Genomic DNA, 21,087 nt, shown 5'->3' on the forward strand with positions numbered 1-21,087 from the left:
ATATTTAATTCAGTAGCTTCCAAAAGGCCATTTATGGGAAACCAATTAGATCTAAATTGTGATATATTTATATCTTATAAAAGTTTGTAGCTTCTCTTCTCATTCAACACGCCACACAACGCGTATCTCCAAGTCCTTTTTGATTATGAATCTGCAAAGTTGATATGTGACAGACGCGTGGTCAAGCTAGAGGAGGCTCTGGCGTCTAGGTACGTAATCTTATGATCATTTTCATCTTCATATATATATATATATAAGACGCATATACCAATTACTACCTCCGTCTCTAATCTGGAGTAGTTTAATCTGGAGTTGTCCTTTTTTATTTTTTAAAGTAAAAAGAATTATTAATTAAATAAAAGAGCATATCATGACGTCTCCATCTCCACTATGCAATAGATTATTCATTATGGTAATCATTATTGGCTCAGCTGAGTTCTAGGTTCGGATTATCGATCGGGTATGGATATTTGATAAAAACAACTCCACCTAACATTATTCTCCTACGAGTTCTCATTTTCTATCCAAAATCAAAATCATCAAGAAATCCTTATGATTGCCAGATAATCATGTTTTCCAATCCAAAAGTACCTACAACTACTCTCTTAATCACTTGTAGTATTTCCCTACTCCTATTCTTCTTCTCCCCATGTTTACCAAATTACACTACTCATCATCACCACTACCTCTACACTTCACTCTCAGACAATTCATCCATTTCAAACAACCTTCAAATCCTAACTACTAGGCCTCACATAGCCGGTTCATTACACAACGCCGATGCCGCTGCTTACGTTCTCTCCACTTTCAATTCCTATTCCCCTTGCATGAATTCCCACATCGCATCTTACCACGTGTCCTTAACGTACCCTTCATCACGTACACTGACGTTGATACGTCCACATCCGGAGCCACCAAGCGGTTTCAATCTTACTCAAGAGAACTACTCCAATAACCCCTATGCTCACGAGGTGGGACCAACGTTCCACGCATACGCTAAGTCAGGTACGGCTGTTGGACGCGTCGTCTATGCAAATTACGGGAGTGTCGGGGATTTCAAAACGCTCAGACAGATGGGCGTGAACGTGTCGGGTACGGTTGTGTTGGCAAGGTACGGAAAGATTTACCGTGGGGATATTATAAGCAACGCTTGCGAAGAAGGAGCACTGGGTGTTTTGCTGTATACGGATAGGACAGATTACGGTGGTCCGGAGAGTTTTCCTGATGACAAGTGGATGCCACCAAGTGGGGTCCAAGTTGGTACAGTATACAGAGGGGCAGGTGATCCATCAACACCAGGATGGGCTAGTACAGATTCTGCTTGTGAGAGATTATCGACGGATGAGATTGAACGAAGAGGTGAAGTTCCTTCGATTCCATCTTTACCAATATCATCCGATGACGGTGAGTTCATTCTGAGCGCAATGGGTGGAAAAGTGGCCAAGGATGATTGGCAAGGTGATTCTAATGCTCCTATTTATAGAATTGGTCCTGGCCCTGGGATTCTAAACCTCACTTACCAGGTAAGTAAATAACCACTTTATTCGTGATGGTTTTTGGTAGCAGCGTACAGCTTTGTAATCGTAAGAAGAATATATCACCGAACTATTTCAGACTTACACCATGTTTGTTTACTCCTGACTCATCTGAGTCGTCTGGATCTGAATCATCTGGATCTGAGTGAAATCACCTGACTCATCTGGATCTGAGTCGATATGTTTGTTTTGAGTCAGATCTGACTCGGAAATAAGTGAGTCAGTGGTTTGGTCACATGAGTCAGGGGTATTTTGTTACCTGACTCAAATGAGTCCGAGTCAGGGGTTATGTCTGAGTCAGAGGTCGAGTCAGATCTGACTCAAAATGGAAAACAAACGGTCTGACTGCTGACTCGGTCCGAGTCAGGGATTGACTCAGATTCAGACGCCGAGTCAGCTGCAAACAAACAAGTTCTTACTGTGATTTTATCAGTTTTATAAGGAAGTTGATGCCGAAATTGTGAGATAATGTGTGGATAATCATATTAAAAGATCCTCCCAATTAATAATAAGATATCACTTGTATTTATTTATGAAGGCAGGGTTCGCTGGAACTACTGACATCAAATATAAGAACCAACGTAGTCACCTTTTTCAAAGGTTGGGTTTGATTTCTTTCTGTTATATGGCAGGGAAATTATGTTATAAGCAAAATAGAGAATGTAATTGGTGTCATTGAAGGAGTTGAAGAGCCCGATAGGTAACGCGTAACGAACTTCATGTTCATTATCTGTACTTCTTTTTATTCGGAATGATGCCTTTCCGTGTCCACTACTACTGTACATGAGTTCAATTTGACATACTAGAAATGGTATCATCAACTTATAGAAACAATGTGTAATATATGTACATTTTCATGAATTTCAGTGATTTTTGTGCGACTTACTTGCAGATTTGTGATTTTGGGTAATAACCGAGATGCATGGACGTTCGGGGGAGTCGATCCTAACAGTGGAACTGCAGTATTACTAGATGTAATTTTTGATTCAGCATTGATGAGTTTGCTTGTAAGCTGTAACTTTATTAAGGACTTGGAAACACGTACAGATTGCTCGAAGACTTGGTAAATTGCAAAAGAATGGATGGAGACCAAGGCGAACAATTATGTTGTGCAATTGGGATGCTGAGGAGTATGGCTTGGTCTGTCACTCTAACGATCTCCAACTTTGATTTTAACAAATGTTTCTTCAACTTTTCGCATGCATAATGTTCTTGTTGCAGATAGGTTCGACTGAATGGGTTGAAGAGAACAGGGAAATGCTAGCATCAAGAGCTGTTGCATACTTGAACATTGGCACTGCTGTCTCTGGACCAGGATTTCATGTTTCTACCACTCCTCAGCTTGATGGACTACTTAAACAAGTTGCTCAACAGGTAATTGCAGATAGAAATCCGTACTGCCAGGCAATTTTATAGAAATAGTAGTAAATTGAGTCATCAAAGAAAGAATTTGGTCCAAGCAATAGATAATTTGTTTCTTTCTTTTTTAAGGTTCAAGACCCGGACAATTCCTCGCAAACCATATATGATTCATGGAGTGGTTCCAAAGGCACCCCTACAGTAAGGCTCTAAATGATTGAGTAGTTTCACTATGGGTAATTTCATTTTGGGGACTTTCTTAAGAATGAATCAGTCAGTCCCAATATTTTGGATCGTTTTGAAGTTTGGGAGGTTAGGAGGTGGAGGGTCTGATTACACAGCGTTTGTTCAACATGTTGGAGTCTCTACCATTGACATGTCCTTTGGGGGAGGTATATTTTTTCACTCCTCCTTTCTCGAATTTTTTAAACCATTCGGATCTAGAGATAAAACAGTAAGTGGTAGGTGGAATCCAGCCAGTAGTAGTTTGGATCAATTCATAAGCTGTTGCATGCGTTGCATCTTGGCGCACAAACTTGTACTTATGTCTTTTGGATTTTTCTTAAACATCTGTAACGAAAAATGATTCAAATGTACGTATAGGGTACCCTGTCTACCACTCTATGTATGATGACTTCACGTGGATGAGAAAATTTGGGGATCCTATGTTCCAAAGACATGTAGCAGGTATGTAAGTCCATTCGGTTTGTATGTCGATGTTACTACCTTCTGGATACATTTTCTGTTCATATAAACATGCTTTGAATAACTCTCATTTTTCACTCAGCTGCTAGCATTTGGGGGCTAGTTGCTCTTCATCTTGCCGATGATGAGTTGTTACCTTTTAACTACATGTTCTATGCAAAGGAACTGCAGGTATATATCTACATTCATAACCATTGTCACATTAAGGAAAGACTCCGCTTCATATATTTTATTTCGCACTATCGATCATCAACTAATTTATTTTCTATGGCAGGCAAGCACAAGGGAACTAGAAAAGAGAATCTCGGGCAAGAGTTTGAGCCTCCATCCATTGTACAGATCAATCCAAGAGCTTAAGAAAGCAGCTATTAAAATTGGTAAACAGAAAAAGGTACTCATATGAATTCACAAAAATTCTTGTATTAAGAGGATATCCAACTTAATACATACCACAACAAATTTTAGGTGTTGGAAGAAAGAATAAGTTGGGCATCGTTGTTGCGAAGAGATCCTTTGAAAGCAAGAGAGTTGAATGATCGATTAATGATGGCAGAACGAGCATTCACTGACAGAGACGGTCTCCCTGGGAGGCCATGGTACAAGCATTTGGTATAGATGTGTCTCATTTCTAGATTAACAACAAATTTTCAAACTCACGGTTCTTATTCGTATAATTTTTCTTATTTTGCTTTTTTTCTTTTTGGGTTGATCAATTTTTCTACAGATTTATGGACCGTCAAAGTACAATGATTACGGGTCCAAATCGTTTCCCGGGATAGATGATGCTATTGAGAAGGCAAAGACCCTGAACACTATGGAATCATGGCGCCTGGTGCAACATGAAATTTGGAGAGTCTCTAGAGCCATAACACATGCATCATTAGTTCTCAACGGAAAACTAACTTGATCCCATAGATGTCATTATTTTTCCATAGTTGCTTAGATTTTTCAGCTCTACATAAACTTGCTTTAGCCATTATTGCATCAACTGTACGTAAATCTGGAACGACTATATATTTAGTGTACTTGATGGACAAAGTTAACTTAATTTGTTCAAGCATCACAGATGTTTCATACTATATATCATTAGTAGTCAGTGACTAGGATCTCATTATGAATCTACAGAGTTGATGTATGAGCAGTATTCCTTTACAAGCTCACCAAACAACGATCCCTCTTCGTTCATCAATTTCGTTGGTTCATCATATTCCACTATCTTACCTGCAGATATAAAGACAACATTAACTTCTATCAAGAACTAGAATGAAGTTCTATAAATATCTATAAAACTAACCGTCACTGATTGCAAGCACCAGTGTACTATCCATCACGGTTGGTATCCTATGAGCTACTGTGATAACTGTGCAACTCTCTGAACGCGGTACGTATGGTTCTTTGAAGTATAGAGTATGTCGCATTGTCTATTGAAGCAGTAGCTTCATCAAGCACCAATATCCGACTTCTCCTCAAAAGAGCTCGCCCCAAGCAAAATAGTTGTCGTTGTCCCATGCTCCAGTTTACACCATCTTGTTGAACTGCAATATATCAAAAGTTTCATACAAGAGAAAGGGGTAGATTAAAGAAAGAGCTGATGATGGTACTGAATTTTACATACCTAGACTACTTAATCCCTCTTTTTTCTCCTGTACAGTATCTCGAAGATGACATTTCTCGAGAACCTGAACGCATTTATGAAATATGAGATGAGTATAGCGACGTAGGAAATGTTCAATTGTTCCAGGTACTATTAAAAAAGCACGAAGAGATAGCAGAAAACATATATACCTCCCAAATTTCCTGGTCATTATGTTGAGACAATGGATCCAAATTGTATCTTACGGTTCCTTTAAAGCGAGTAGGATCTTGGGGTATAATCCCCAACCGCAATCTTAAATCATGCAGTCCAATTGTTGAGATGTCAATGCCGTCTATGACAATTTTTCCTCCGGTTGGTTCTACTATACGAAACAAAGCACTTATTAGAGTTGTCTTTCCACTACCAGTTCTGCCAACAATTCCAATCTTGTGTCCTTCTTCAAATGTGCAAGTGATCCCCTGAAGAACAAGTGGAGTATCGGCCCTATAACGTATCTGCTTAAATCATCAAATTTCTTAGAATATTTATCTTCTTTAAACAAGACTAGCTACTATAAAGTTATATACAAACTTCGCATATTTTACCTTTAAATCGTGGAGCTCAACTCTGCCCGAAGCAGGCCAACTTGGTACGGGCCGAGTTCCTTCTATGACTTCAGGAGCTTCACTAGGAACTTTCATGTACTGGCTAAGCCTTTCCACTGAAATAATATTATTTGCTAATATACACTGGATTTGAGTTGAGAATACAAGAGTCATATTCAACGAGAGACCATATGACAACGCCATTCCGACAAACCCTGTCATATCATAAGATTGGTAATCATAAAGCCCATTAGTCAATCCAAAAGAACATGAGAGTTCCATTCTATGCTTACCTGAACTGAAAGTTCCCTGAGGAAGCAAAACCAGTAACAGAGCTGAGGAACAAAGAACAATGACTGACAGTGTTTCCAAACGTTGGATGAACCACTCATTTGCGGAATAAATGTGAAAAGAAGGACTAGCATTTTTGTCAATGAGCTCAAGATTTCGAAGAAAGAATCGTTCTTCATTTTGAAAAGCTCTTATTGTCATTGCTCCTTCTATGGACTCCCAAGATGATTTGCTACCATAGACTTGGTTGTTCCATTAATTCGCATGAACTCTTTTGCAGAAGCGGAATAGTATCCCTGTTGTGCAAAAGTACGTTTTCCAACTCATCCACTAATTCCTTACAAAATTACTTATGAAGAAAAACTTCAATGTACTTTACCTGTAAGTATATCACCGAGAATGCAATCGGTATACAAACAAAGACGACTTGCCAGGTAATGACGGTCAGTACTCCAAGAGTAATATAAGTATTAGCAGTAACCACGATAGCAAATATTAAGTTGAATGCGATATCGAGGTCTACTATACTTAGATCAGAAGAGACCTGTAGAACAAATGTTTTAGGCTTGGTTAATTCTCTCAAACAAAATCCATAATCTTACTGTAACAGTAAGTGAGCGCATGAACTTACCCGGCTTAGTAATCTTCCCAGAGGAGTCGACTCATAAAAAGATATCGGTGCATGGAAAAGAGAATTCAGTAATTGAGAGAATAAAGACTTTGATGACTGCATGTTCAAAGCAACCGTAGAAAGACTTCTAACAGGTAAAAATAATATCAAGGTGCATCCAATCGCAAAGTACACTACTACTAGTCGCAGTTTGCTGACATGAGAGTTCTGAAGGTTTGAAGCCATCCAATAGTTTTGTAGTACTTGGCCGGCAAAAAAAAAGAGTTGCGGAAGTGTTGCTAAAAATAAATAAAAGAAGCCTTTCTTTTGATTCAGATATTGTAGGTACGGCTTCCAGCCGGTGTTTCCAGTTACTTTTTCTTCTTTCTTAATCAACTGACGTCCTGCTGGTTCTTGAATCCCATTTTCTCGATATACGATATATTTTACCGGTATCTTTGGCGGATCGAGATTGCATTTCTTTGGAGGGTATCAACCTTAACGAGCCTTTCATTTCCAGCTGTATCTTTATGTGCATTGACAAGGTCATAAAATACTGAACTTGAAGCTAGTAGCGTATGATATGGAGATGCATGTTGGATTTCACCGTCTGACATCAGCTATCAAGCCAATAAGATGGTAGATTTCATCAAACTTTCAGCCATATATACAGAAGCAAGACTTGCAAGTCATGCTGATAAAACAAAGTTCATAACCTTTCAGTCATTAAGCTAGCAGTTTAATGGGATTTTAGTTGCAAACTGACCAGAACATAATCGAATGCTGGAAGAAAATCAACTTGGTGAGTCACAAGTAACACTGTCTTTCCTGAAAGTGCTCCCATAACGTATTCCTGAGAAACCGATTTAGCAAGCATAAAAAAAAAGAACAAATACTGAGCAAAATAATTTGCAGTGGAAAGAGATTAATGATCTCACGTTAAATAAGCTGGTAGCAGTATGAGCATCAACTGCACTGAATGGATCATCCAAGAGATACATGTCAGCATCCTGATAGAGCGCACGAGCTAGTTGAATACGTTGCTTCTGACCACCACTAAGATTAATTCCTCGTTCTCCTATTTCAGTTAGATCACCGTATGGTAGCATTTCAAGATCCTTAAGCAGTGAGCACTTTTCCAATACGTCTTGGTATGTTTTCTTATCCAAGGTGCACCCAAACAAAATATTTTCTTGTATACTTCCTGACTGCATCCATGCCGTTTGAGAAACATAGGCCATCGTTCCGTAAACTTGAATCTGCGGAATGAATTTGGAAATTGGACACATTAAGTTTTCAACTTATCGTTAATTTTATTTAGAATGAAAAAAATGGGGTTTGTGTGTAATAAGAACTTACCGTGCCTTTTATGTACGGCACCTCTCCAAGAATTGCTGCTAAAAGTGTTGATTTACCTGCACCAACCTCTCCGCATATAGCCACTTTTTCACCAGGTTTAACCTCTAAATGAATGTTACTCAGAGTGTATTTTATAGGGTTCTCTTCCCATGAGAAATTAGCCGATTCGATGAATATGGAATGCTTAAGTTGCTCTTCATCATTTCCATTGTGTCTGACCTTCTCACTCTCCAATTCCGGTGTTGCAAGAAATTTTTTGATCCTTTCAAACGAAACTTTTGTTTGAATTACAACTGAAATAACATCAGGAACCAACTTCATAGGGTCTTGCACAATACGTAACGTTGCTATAAACGTGAACACGTTACTAGGATTCAAAGGAACCTTGAGAAAGTAACAAGCCCAAAAGGTTGCAGCAGCCACCATGACAGGTGATGCCCATAAGAGGAAACCATTAACCGCTTTCTGATACTGCATAGACAACAACCATTTGTACTCCTCATTTCTCAAGTTTTCGATAACATTTTTGAAATGAATCTCCCAAGCATACAACTTTAAGATTTTCATGTTCATTAAAGCTTCAGACATTGCCTTTAGTCTTCTATTCTGTACCCCCATAAGCTTTCTCTGATACTTGGTTTGAAATTTCCCTATAGGAATGTTCACTAACACGGTTAGTACTATGACAACCAAAGCTGCAGGGGTCGCAAGACCCACAGCATGAACAAGAACCGCCAAGCCTAGACAAATTTGGAGGATTAGTGCCCATATCTGATGAAACCAGTAAGCAAATTCACCAATTCTATATGCATCAACCGTGATATAACTAATTATCTCGCTTGATGAATTTGTTGTTTTAGCAGAACTAGAAAGTTTATTGCTTCTTATAAATAACTGCTGATAGTAATGATCTAATTCAAATACCCGTTATTCTACTAAGAAAATACCATTGGCGCTGCGATAACGATTCTAGCAATTTGGAGAACAACAATAGTATAGCTAAAACAGAACCTTCATGTTTAAAATCTTATTTTCCTTCTGCAACTTTAATGAAAGCACCAAGAAACAATGGACCAGAAGATAGAGTGATTACCTTGAGTAGTGCGCATAAACCCGATATGGCGATTTCTTTCCAATAACAATGAACAATTGCCCACAAAATTGATTGTGGTTGCTGCAATTGTTGTTGTTGCATAAATAGCATGTAACAAGTGCTTGCTCTATCTGAATTCCTTAACATGGGTATATCATCATCTTCAAGATTTTTGTGTTTTCCTTTCCTTATCAATGGATTTAACCACCAAAATGATAATCTACTAAGTAAACCAGCTTTAGCAAATGGTGTTTCCGTCTTAGAATCACTCATAGTCTCTATTTTCATTTAGAACGCTCAAAAAACAGAGGCAAAACAGAGTAAAGAGACCACTCTGTCTTTACCTCTCTTTACTCCCTCAATAAAACAACTTATCAAACATCTTATATGGGCTACCAACTAAGAACACACCCTAGTTGAATACAGTCTACTTGTTTTGACTGACGAACTCATAGACTATATATTCAGTGACAGAGTTAGGATTGAAAATTGGAAGGGGTTAAACAAAAAACAGACCGTATGACGGTGAAAGATAAGTAAGAAAGCAAATTTAAGAAATTGTTTTATGTAAATCAAAATATATACACATAGGCTTCTGGAGGCGGTTGGCACCATAAACCCTTTCCTAGATTATGATTTTTCCTACAAATTTTTCTTATAGAAGGTGGTTGTGCTGCGATACATGCGGTCATATGTGTGGTCTAAGGTGTTTTAATGTGAACAAAGTTTTTCTGTTGAAAGAACTATTTCAGTCAAGTTTGTAAACTACGTGCTGTTTCAGTCTGAACCTTATCTTACAGAAAATCGTCAAAGATAGAGTTTGAGAACTCTTGCAATTCTAGTGCATATGAGATGATCAACTTGCTAAAGATCATGTAAGTATGTAGCCCCATCAATGATTGAATTACATGGTCCCATACAAATAATGAATGTCAAAACATTAGGGAGAGTAGTTTTATACCATCCCGGAAAAAATATATATCGGATATTCATCTATTTTTTCTTTTAGAGAATGTGATATATTCTATGTGTGAATGTTACAGATCATTGATTTGCTAGATTTCTAACTAATTACTCCCATAAGATTTGTTTATGTTTTCTTAAAAATTGAAATGTTATACTATAAAAATTTAAAATTTTATTGCTCAACTTTGAGACACCACCAATTGAGCTTATCATATGCTTAGTGATTTTAACCACAAATATATTCGTTCATATTCCCACTAAAGATTGATTAATTAGCTCTTAGGATATTGTATTTCAACTGGCACTTATTAAAGTCACTTCGGAAGTCTTGAACAGAATAATTATCAAAGATTACTCATTTAACTTAAAGAATGTTATAATATAAAAGATTACTCATTTAATAATATCTAGAAGATTATTTTGAAGTTCCTATAAAACTAACCATGTTGGTTCCTTTTTGGGTCCAAGGAATTCCAAGTTTTTCTTTCTGTTAAGATATGATATATTGTTATTATTGTGTTAAGATATGGTCAAGATATGATATATTTTGAAATTATTGTGTTTGTTATTTGGTTGTATCTGCATATATATTCTTTCTGTATATATCCTAGATATTGTTAGGTGTATCTTTTATTTGCCTTATTTAGTTGTCAGGTGTATCTTTTATTTGCCTTATCTAGTTGTGTAAACATGTATAAATCAGGCTTTTGCCTATCAATGAATATACAGAGAATTATTCTCACAACTATATTAGAATCTCTATGCTCATGTTCATCATGGCATCAGAGCTAGGAAAGATCTGAGAACCAGTTTCCGCTGCAATACAATCCAGAGAAAATACAACCCAGAGAAAACATAGTAATCATGTCAAGAGAAGATTCTCAACCTATCACTGTCCGTTTTGATGGAACCAATTACAATCACTGGTCATTCCTCATGAGGAGTTTTCTTAAAGGAAAGAGTATGTGGAAGTATGTCGATGGTATAGAAAGAAACCTACAACAAGGAGTTTTGTTGAAAAAGGGAAAGAAAATGAAACACATAAAAAGGATCCAAAAGAAGAATGGGAGATTAACAATCACAGGATTCTCACTTGGATTGGAAACACAGTCATTCCTTCCATAAGCATGCAACTCACAAGTTTTGAGGTAGCCAAAGATGCATGGGATTTTCTTTCGAAAAGGTACACCCAAACCAACTTTGCTCAGAGGTATAAACTCGAACAAGATATTAGATCTATGAAACAATCGCATGATCAATCTATTTCTGCTTTTCATTCTGAGATGTCTTTAATCTGGAATCAATTAGCACTCATGGAACCAATATGGACCGTAGATTTGGAATTGTGGCAGAAGTATAGAGAGGAAACACGTTTAGTTCAGTTTCTAATGGATTTGCGTGATGAGTTTGAGTCTGTTAGGGCATTCGTCCTTCATCGTTCACCTCTTCCCACGGTGGAAGTTGCTTTGTCTGAACTTATTACAGAAGAAACAAGGAAAAGAATCACACCGGAGATATCAGGAGTATTTGTTGTGCCCTCACGATCCAGCCCTAACAATTTTCCAAGAAACTCAAATGCTCAAGTGCAACGTGATATGTCTCAAGTACAGTGTCATAACTGCAATACCTTTGGACACTTGGCAAGGAACTGCAATCTCCCATTGGCCTATACATCACCTGTTTCCACAATACCTGACACACCAACAACACAGTGTGGGTATTGTAAGGAATTTGGTCACTCATCTAGATTCTGCACCTCACCAACCTCAAGAAACATGAGAAGGATCAATGCTAATGGAGGAAACAAATTCAATACACCTACCAGATTTACGGCAGCTCCAGTTTCATCTGCAACAGATCCATATGCAACATCGACAACCTCATCTGCATTAGTTGTACCTGGTGGTGGTTCAGCACCAAACCTTGCTGATATTCAAGATATGATTAAACAAGCACTCTCAATTGGTAACAACCCTACAGCTGCATCTGCCTTCTCTATCTACTCAGGTATTTATTCAACAAAATGGTTTCTCGACTCAGGAGCATCAAACCGTATGACTTTTAATCAAAAGTTTTTTGAAAGTCTTCATCCTGTCATCACCCCTAAGATTCATACTGCTGATGGATCAACAATAACTGCAAGTCATATAGGCTTGGTCAACAATTCAAATAACTTTTATGTACCAGATGTGCTTCTTGTTCCAAATATTACAATGAATCTTATTTCAGTTGGTCAACTGTGTGATCAAGGTTATAACACATATTGTTTTCCTTTTGGTTGTGCTATACAGGATCTCAAAACCGGGAAGCTAGTTGGGATAGGCCGTAGAGCTGATCGGTTGTATCTCCTTCAATCTCTTGCTCTCTCAGTGGAATCTAAAAGTCATGTCGTAGTTGCTACTCCCACTGCACCTGTGTCAATATCTCCCTTCATGTCTTGGAATTCTAGGTTAGGTCATGCTTCCTTTTCTCGTCTTTCATATATGATCAATAAGGGTTTACTAGGAGATACTCGGTTAGATAAAGAACCAAATTGCATCTCTTGTAAACTGGCAAAACAACCATCTCTTTCTTTTAATCTTAACACTTCTGTCTCAACTGAACCTTTTGCTCTTATACATTCTGATGTATGGGGTAAATCTCCAATTATGTCAAAGGAGATGCTTTGTATTATGTCAGTTTTATTGATGATTATTCGCGTTATACATGGGTATTTCTATTCACCTCTAAAGCAGATTTTCTTAAGTTATATGTTGATTTCTCAACCATGATAAAAGCTCAGTTTGGTAAAGTGATCAAAGTTTTTCGTGCTGATCAAGGAGGGGAATATATTTCCAATACATTCAAAGAATTTCTTAAAACCCAAGGAACCATTCTTCAACTGTCATGTACTGAAACTCCAGAACAAAATGGAGTTGCAGAACGTAAACACCGTCATATTATAGAGACAGCTAGAACTCAGTTAGTTTCTGGCTCAGTTCCTTCAAATTTCTGGGGAGAATCAGTCCTTACTGCAGTCTACACCATCAATAGAGTTCCAAACTGTCATAGGAGGAATGTCACCTTATGAGCGTCTCTATGGTAAGAAACCAAACTATTCTGAGCTTCGAGTCTTTGGTTCAACTTGTTTTGTACTCCTTCCAGAACGTGAACGTCATAAACTTGGTCAAAATAATGTCTTGTGTGTCTTCCTTGGTTATGGTATTGAACAAAAAGGGTACCGTTGTTATGATCCAGTTAATAAAAAACTTCGTGTCTCTCGTCATGTCACATTCTGGGAGAAAGTTCCATTCTGGTCACTTCCAAGCAGCAAATCATCATCTTTTGAGTCTTTCACTTATTCTGATCTATTTCCTAGTGAATCCAATCCTAGCACTTTTCCTATATCTACTCCTAAAATTCCATCTCCTCTAGTTGTTGATCCACCAAATACGGATGACCAAGACCACTCTACGACTCAACCTAACAGTGCAACTCAGGAATGAGATCCTGATTCTGAAGAAAATTCTTTGCCACCTTGCAATCGAAGACCACCAGCTAAGTATGAAGACTATCACTGTTCCTTGTCTTCTATTTTGTCATTTTATTAACCAAAAACATACAGAGAAGCTGCAGCCATTCCAGAATGGAAAGATTCAATGGATGATGAATTGGAAGCACATGCGGAGGAAGGCACATGGGAAATGGTGGACCTTCCTCCTGGAAAATCAGTTTTTGGAAGCAGATGGTTCTATAAAGTTAAGACCAGGTCAGATGGTGAGTTTGAACGATGCAAATCACGAGTTGTTGCAAAAGGTTATACACAAGAGTATAGTGTTGACTATGAAGAAACATTTGCACCAGTGGCCAGAATGGTTACAGTTCGTACATTGCTTGTTGTTGCTGCAGCACGACAATGGGGGCTTCATCAAATGAACGTGAAAAACGCGTTTCTTCATGGTGAGTTACAAGAATAGGTTTACATGCAACCTCCTCCTGGTTTGACTCATGAACCTAATCAAGTATGTAAGCTTCGACGGGAATTATACGGAATCAAACAAGCACCTCGTGCTTGGTTTGAGAAGTTTAGCAATGAAATTCTCCAGTATGGCTTTACACAAAGCTTCTGTGATTCAGCTATGTTTTTCAGATCGCCAGGAAAAGGAATTGTCATTCTTCTCTTGTATGTTGACGACATGGTTATTACTGGAAGTGATCTACAAGGTATTACTGAACTCAAATCATATCTCAGTGATTGTTTTAAGATGAAAGATCTTGGATTTTTAAGTTACTTTCTTGGCATTGAAGTTGGCATGTCACCCACTGGTTATTTCATATCACAAGTCAAATATGCATCTGAGATTCTACAGCGTGCAAGGCTATCTGACAATAAGGTAACTGACACACCTCTTGAATTGAATGTAAAATACAGTCCTACAGATGGGACTCTATTTTTTAATCCAACACTATATCGTCAACTAGTAGGGAGTCTAAATTACTTGACCATTACGATACCAGACATAAGTCATGTAGTTCACATAGTCAGTCAGTTTATGTCTGCTCCAAGATTTACTCATTATGCAGCTGTTATCAGAATTCTAAGATATATCAGGGGGTCTCTTCATCAAGGTCTGTGTTTCTCATCAAAGTCTGATCTCACTCTTCAAGCTTACTCAGATTTCGATTGGGCTGGGGATATTACAGATAGAAAATCTATTACAGGCTATTGTGTGTTCTTGGGAGACTCGTTGATTTCATGGAGAAGTAAGAAACAAAGTGTGGTTTCTCGTTCAAGTGCTGAAGCAGAGTATAGATCACTTGCTCACACCACCTCTGAACTCATTTGGTTACGGTGGCTACTTCGTGATATGGGAGTTCTAATTTCTGCTCCTACACCAATGTATTGTGATAATAAGGCTGTTATTCAAATTACACACAATGATGTCTTTCATGAGCGTACAAAACATATAGAGATAGATTGTCATTTTACTCGTCATCATTTCAAGAAAGGTACAATTACTCTTCCACGTGTTAAATCAGAATTTCAAGTGGCTGATCTTTTCACCAAGACTCACTCTGCAGCTCGTCTTCGATTCTTAATTTCCAGACTCAAGATGTGTACTCCACCACCTTGAGTCTTGGGTGGTGGAGTACACATGGGTGGGTTGAGAGGGTCCTGGATCTGATACCATGTTAGAAATCTATGGGCCTAACTAACCTCGAAAACCGGCTTGCAAGGTTAGGGTTTCCCATGGCTTATTGAGCATGGATCCTAGGTTGACCTAGACGATGTGGTACTATTTAACACCCCCCACCCCCTCAACGACTAGGGCTACACTAAACTGATGGGTATGACAGCCGCTGACTGGACTACACTGACGGGTATGATACGAAAGTCGCTGACTGGGCTACACTGATGGGTGATACGGAAACCACGGACACACGGATGGACATGGGTGGGTTGAGAGGGGCCTGGCTCTGATACCATGTTAGAAATCCCCGGGTCTAACTAACCTCGAAAACCGGCTTGCAAGGTTAGGATTGCCCATGGTTTATTGAGCATGGATCCTAGGTTGCCCTAGACGATGTGGTACTATTTAACAATCTCTATTAGAACCAGGAGGCTAAAGTTAGGATCCCATTAAATAAAACTCTGATAAGTCAAGAGAAATTAATTTGCTGACGAGCCAAAAAAATCATGGTTTCTAATAGGATTGCAGTTTATTAAGAAAGTATCAACCCTTGATAATTTAAATGTTGGTACCATTGCTAGGTGTCGGTCATTTTCCAGGTACCAACGCTTAAATAGCCCCATACTATATATAAGAGTCGCGAAGTATTATTTTTTTAGTAAACTGGTACCTAAGTTAGCAGGTTAAAAAAAATTGGGGTCACTATATGATATAAATGAAGTATGACACTGTCTCAAAAACAACTTCTCCTTTGTTTCGTCATATCACTATGGCTTGTGAACCGAAAGCCCATGCTTAGTGATCAGATTATACATGATTGAGCAAACTATAGTAACAGACAAAGTGGCCCATGCTTAATGATGTTGAGAAAGGGTGTGTGATTTTAGATGATTGTTGCATTCTACGTGGAAATGGGAAGGAGACTGCTGATCGCCTGATCATCTTTTTATTCAGTGCAAAGTGGCCTCGATCCACCACTGGATGAAGTTTACGCTGATGGTAGTTCGCTTGGAAATCCTGGAAGATTCCATCGGCTGTGGGTTATTTTTTCCAGTTATTTGGAAATAGTTAATCATGGGTTGTTTCGCCACTTTCTTGAGAGTTGATATTAATTCAGTATCGACTGAGTTTTGGGAGGCAATTCATGCCTTCAAAATTGCTCAAACGTATGAGTACAACGTATTTGGTTTGGATGTGACTCAATAAATAGAGATGTCTTTCAATCTATAAATTTTGCTAATGCCTTCTTTCCCTTTGATATTTTTTTCTTCTCTCCTTTTCTCTTTGAGGTTTTGGTTTCATGTTTTCTTCTAAGATTGAGGTTATAATCTTTAGCCAAGCCATAGTGTTTTTCTTATCCATTGGACCACAAGAGTCAAGACCAATGAGTTTTATTTTCCCCTTGGATGAATAAATTCTCTTGGGAGTTTTCAGCCCTAATTTATACTTAATAATTGTATCACTTCGCAAGCCTTAGCATCCTCATAGCAAGAATTTTGGCTCCGTCATTACCATGGGTGTGAAGCCAGCAAGAACTGTGGCTCCGTCTGTTAGCAAGACTTTTGCATCTCTTGACAAAATTTTGGCACCCCTTCCTACAAACCTGGCTCGGCCCTCCCTGTCGGTACCTTCTTTTTTCTCTACCTGATAGCAACATATCCACTACTGCAAACCGTGACCTCCCTCCTCCTGGTTATTTAATGATGAGATGTTACTGTTACTGTATTCGGAAAATAGTACTGTGAGCAGTTTTATTTACAACCCTAGAGCTAGCTAGGCTCTAAATTAACTGCAATTAGGATAAATCGGACCCACAAATGTGCAAGCTGTAGCAGCAGTACAAATTTGAACAGAGATCCAGCTATAGGTAGCCCAAATGGGGATGAATGATTTCTGTAGTATTCCAACACAGACTGTTACTTTGAGGTCCCCTCTTCTCTTTTCTTTTCCTTAGCTAAGCCATTTTCTACTTCGAAACTGAAACAATATTTATACCCCGTAAGATAAGATCAGATAGTTTAACCATGAATTCAATGTCCAGCTAGAATGCTACTTGCGCAAAATCAAGAAAGTGTAAAAATAGAAAGTATACTAGTTCCTAACTAGGTTTTTTTTTTTTTTTTACTTCCTTTTCATTTGTCTCGAGTTATCTCTGAAACTTGCACTCTTTCTATTTAACCCCGAATATTTTCTGCAAATTCTCTACTTCATCATCGTCACTATAATCTCTGAAATAATGACACTAGTATTTATAGTGTAGCAGCTACTATGGCCACCACAAACTTCCCAAATCTCAACAACAACAACAATCTAACAGTACTCTGAACTCAATATTGGTGGTTCTTGGGATGTGGAATAATAGTACTGGGATATCCAACAGTGACGATGATTCATGGGAAGTTCGGGCATTTGCAGAGGATACTAATATGGGCACAACTTGGCCTCCTCGATCTTACACTTGTACGTTTTGCCGTCGTGAATTTAGGTCGGCCCAAGCACTTGGAGGTCATATGAACGTACACCGTCGTGACCGTGCAAGACTTAGGCAATCTCCGCCGCCAACTGTCTCACCATCTTATCCATGTTCAGTTACTACTACATCAGCAGCAGCAGCATCAACTCTTATGTTTCCAACTGAAACATTTCTCGCCGCGGCCAACAACGGTGGTTTGTGTGTTTTCTATCCTTTATCATTAGCAAGTAATGATAATAATATTAGTCATAGAAGTACTACTGCTGCTGATATATTTAAAGCAACATTCGTTAATGGATGTAGTAGTATTACTGCTGAGATTTCTCCTTCTCCTTTACTATCAGTGTCAAATTATCCTACACAAGATATTTTGAAATCTCCGACAACAACAACAACAACATCGACTATTTGTCCACCCACAGTTAGTTTTGCTAGGGTTACGGAACAAATTGGAGAGACTTTGACATTTATTGAGAGTCATGAAAATGAAGATGGTGACAATAATGAGAACGAGAATAAGAACTCCCAATATAATCATCAGACAAAGTGCAACCACAACAATCGTAATAATACGCAATTATTCGAAGAATTGGATCTAGAACTTCGACTTGGATCCTCGAGGTAATAATAATGTAAACATTAAGAATTAAATGATAAATAAAATTAATGTGGTAGTACATATTAGGGTTCTGTGTATTGGTTTTCATTATTTTATATATTCCTCTTGTTTACACATAATTTGATGCATGTATATGATTGCAGGTGTAATATTGAGCATAAAAATGGAAAGTTAGCTAGAAAGGTAGAAGCCATGGGTGCAAAAGGAGGCCAGGTCCTAGCTAGGTGGTAGATCTAGAGTACTGTGGTTGTGGTTAACAATTAGGTTTGATCAGAAATGAACAGCTGGGTTTGCAGTGCAGTGTCATTTTCTAATATTCACACTTCTCTGATGAATTAAAGCCGAATGATAGGTAATTAAACCGTATATATCCAGATGAATTTATGCGCTACAACATATGATCGATTAGCAGTTCATGTTCATTCAGTGGTGTTTTTCCTATAACTATCAACAATAAGTAATAGTAAATGGGAATTAAAGGAAGATTCGAGTAATATATGGATATTAATGCACTAACTTATACAGGAATCTCCAAAATATTAGCTACAAACCCATTACCGTCACTTATATATATATATAAAAAAGGTAACCCTAACTGCCACTTTCTTATGCTCGGGTCCGATCTAAGCACGTATTTCCTTACGCAATTAAAAGCTACATTGTCAATGACTTTTTGTCGTAATCCTATTTTTTTTAGGATACTCAAATTTGCGCTGCTTATCTTTGAAAATTGGAGGCGAATGTGATAGGGATTTTGTTAACTAATCGTTATCCCTCGTGAAAATGACCCTTTGTTTCCTTTATTCGGGTTGGGTGATTTTGGACGGGATCTAATCACACCGTTTAGACCGTGAGTGTTGCAGATATTAGATGTTCCGCCGGCGTGATCAGACCGGATTTCTACGGTTGTTCAGTTAACTAGATCATAAACTTCAATTAATATTATTATTTATTTATTTATTTTTGATCGGTAAAGATTTTGGTGCTGGCGAGTTTCGAACTCAGATCACTGATATCATCACACAGTGATTTTACCACTGTACTACAGTGACCTGCATTGATATTATTATATTTGTGCATATATTTTGGTGTGGCTCTGTAATCTTGATCTAATATATTTTCTCATACCAGGAAAAGTTTATCTTGATATACAGCTTTTTTATATTCAAAAAAAGTTCTAGTACAATGTTGCAATAATGAGGAAAGATTTCTTTTTTTTTTTGTGCATTTTTTCTTATTTGTGAGAGGTCAGTTCTTACGCTACGTCTTGTTTATTTTTATTTTACTTTAACAAATAAAATCAGCTCTATTGGTTTCGTTAAGGGGAAAACGGTGTTTGATAGGTGAGACAGTGTGAGAATAATAATAATATAAATGGATCTGCCATTTTTTATAGAAAAAAATCATTGAAAAGAAAAATTATAACTGAACCAATATGGGACTGCATTATCCCTAGAAACGCAATTAATAATAATGAAACTGCATCATTGATCAGGAATAGACCTATTGAAATGATGAATTCAGGTGGATATACTTGGTAGACTCGAGGTGAGCAAAAACAATTCCTTCCAAGTACGGAAGCCAAATTTAATATATAACTTCTTTAAATTAATAGTTTTGAAACCACCAAACGCTGCTTACTAATTTAGAGAGGTTTTTAGAGATTGTCAATTGAACAAACCCAATATTTATGAGATTATACAATACGTCTCTTATGAGTATCCGTTTACAAGGAAACTACGTCAGATTTAGAGTTTCTGTATAACCTAAAACAACCACTATAAGACTTGTTATGTATTTGCTGGTTATATGAGGTTGGATAAGTTTGTGCCTCGTAAAAATTTGGTACCACATAGTAATTGGTTATGTGTAGGTATCCCACTTCAAAAAGAAACCGACGAATGTGTAAAGGGACGTTTTATAAAGTATCCCAGTTTTGAAATGTACACTTTAAAATTATCTCTGTTTTTTACAAATTTTCTAAAGTAACCCGTTTTATTTAAAAGGTAAATTCCATCCAGTTAAGTACTAGGTGGCAGTTATCTTTCCAATTAAAAGTCTTATTTATCCCTGAACTACATCTCCTTGGTAGAGAGGATAAAAAATTCGACGATCATGAAAGAGGGTGTAACGATCCTGAACCAGGCTCGACGAACCTGAAAGTGGTGTAACGACCCTGAACCGGACTCGACTAACCTGAAAAATATTGTAGAAGATTGATTCTCCACCAATCAAAACCCCCAAGATATTTGAGAATGATGAACCCTTTCAGGGAATGATGAAACGAACCTGAAAATGATGACGATCCTGAACCGAGCTCGAAAAATTGGAAAATGATGTAGAAGGTAAACGTACTAACAAGTAAAGGGTAAAGAAGTAAACTTTAAAGGAAGTAAACTAGTATTAACTAACTAGGATGGAAAACCAAACAGTTGGGGCACTTTAGAAAATTCGTAAAAAACGGAGGTAACAAAAAAACGAGATCAATAAAACAGGATACTTTATAAATTCTCCCATGTGTAAAAATGGACCTAAAAGAGTTATTTAACAGAAATTATGTTCCCAGACGACAACTTAAGCTAAGCCATAGCGTGCGACATACATATAGCATTTTAAAACTTAGGCTAACCTATCTACCGGAATATAGAGAAGCGAGCTCATAATATGAGTTTTTCTCGACATTCTAGAGATAAACCCATAATAGGGCCACCATGGTATTTGCTCC

The 21,087-nt window shown here is 37.7% G+C and overlaps 2 protein-coding genes and 1 pseudogene across 3 annotated transcripts; 2 read left to right on the forward strand and 1 right to left on the reverse strand.

Annotated features, from left to right (window-relative positions):
- Positions 1 to 474: 474 nt before the first annotated feature.
- LOC113340047 (probable glutamate carboxypeptidase LAMP1) lies at positions 475 to 4,659 on the forward strand. Of its 2 annotated transcripts, none has more exons than XR_003355278.1 (12): positions 475 to 1,523; positions 2,168 to 2,235; positions 2,428 to 2,509; positions 2,583 to 2,675; positions 2,757 to 2,909; positions 3,027 to 3,095; positions 3,199 to 3,286; positions 3,498 to 3,581; positions 3,682 to 3,770; positions 3,874 to 3,976; positions 4,065 to 4,208; positions 4,324 to 4,465. XR_003355278.1 is itself a non-coding variant. In XM_026585259.1 (12 exons), the coding sequence occupies exons 1-12, from the start codon at positions 570 to 572 to the stop codon at positions 4,504 to 4,506; spliced, it is 2,124 nt and encodes a 707-aa protein (XP_026441044.1). In that variant the 5' UTR covers positions 475 to 569; the 3' UTR covers positions 4,507 to 4,659. The 2 variants fall into 2 exon arrangements, 1 of the variants encoding a protein (XP_026441044.1); XM_026585259.1 differs by having other exon boundaries at positions 3,874 to 3,990; positions 4,324 to 4,659.
- Positions 4,597 to 9,426, reverse strand: LOC113340045 (annotated as a pseudogene).
- An 8,110-nt stretch (positions 9,427 to 17,536) lies between these two features.
- LOC113339776 (rho GTPase-activating protein gacF-like) lies at positions 17,537 to 19,114 on the forward strand. Its single transcript, XM_026585003.1, has 2 exons — positions 17,537 to 18,364; positions 19,060 to 19,114. The coding sequence occupies exons 1-2, from the start codon at positions 17,619 to 17,621 to the stop codon at positions 19,106 to 19,108; spliced, it is 795 nt and encodes a 264-aa protein (XP_026440788.1). The 5' UTR covers positions 17,537 to 17,618; the 3' UTR covers positions 19,109 to 19,114.
- Positions 19,115 to 21,087: the final 1,973 nt, after the last annotated feature.

This window comes from Papaver somniferum, unplaced genomic scaffold (genome assembly GCF_003573695.1).
Source record: "Papaver somniferum cultivar HN1 unplaced genomic scaffold, ASM357369v1 unplaced-scaffold_21, whole genome shotgun sequence".
NCBI lineage: Eukaryota > Viridiplantae > Streptophyta > Magnoliopsida > Ranunculales > Papaveraceae > Papaver > Papaver somniferum.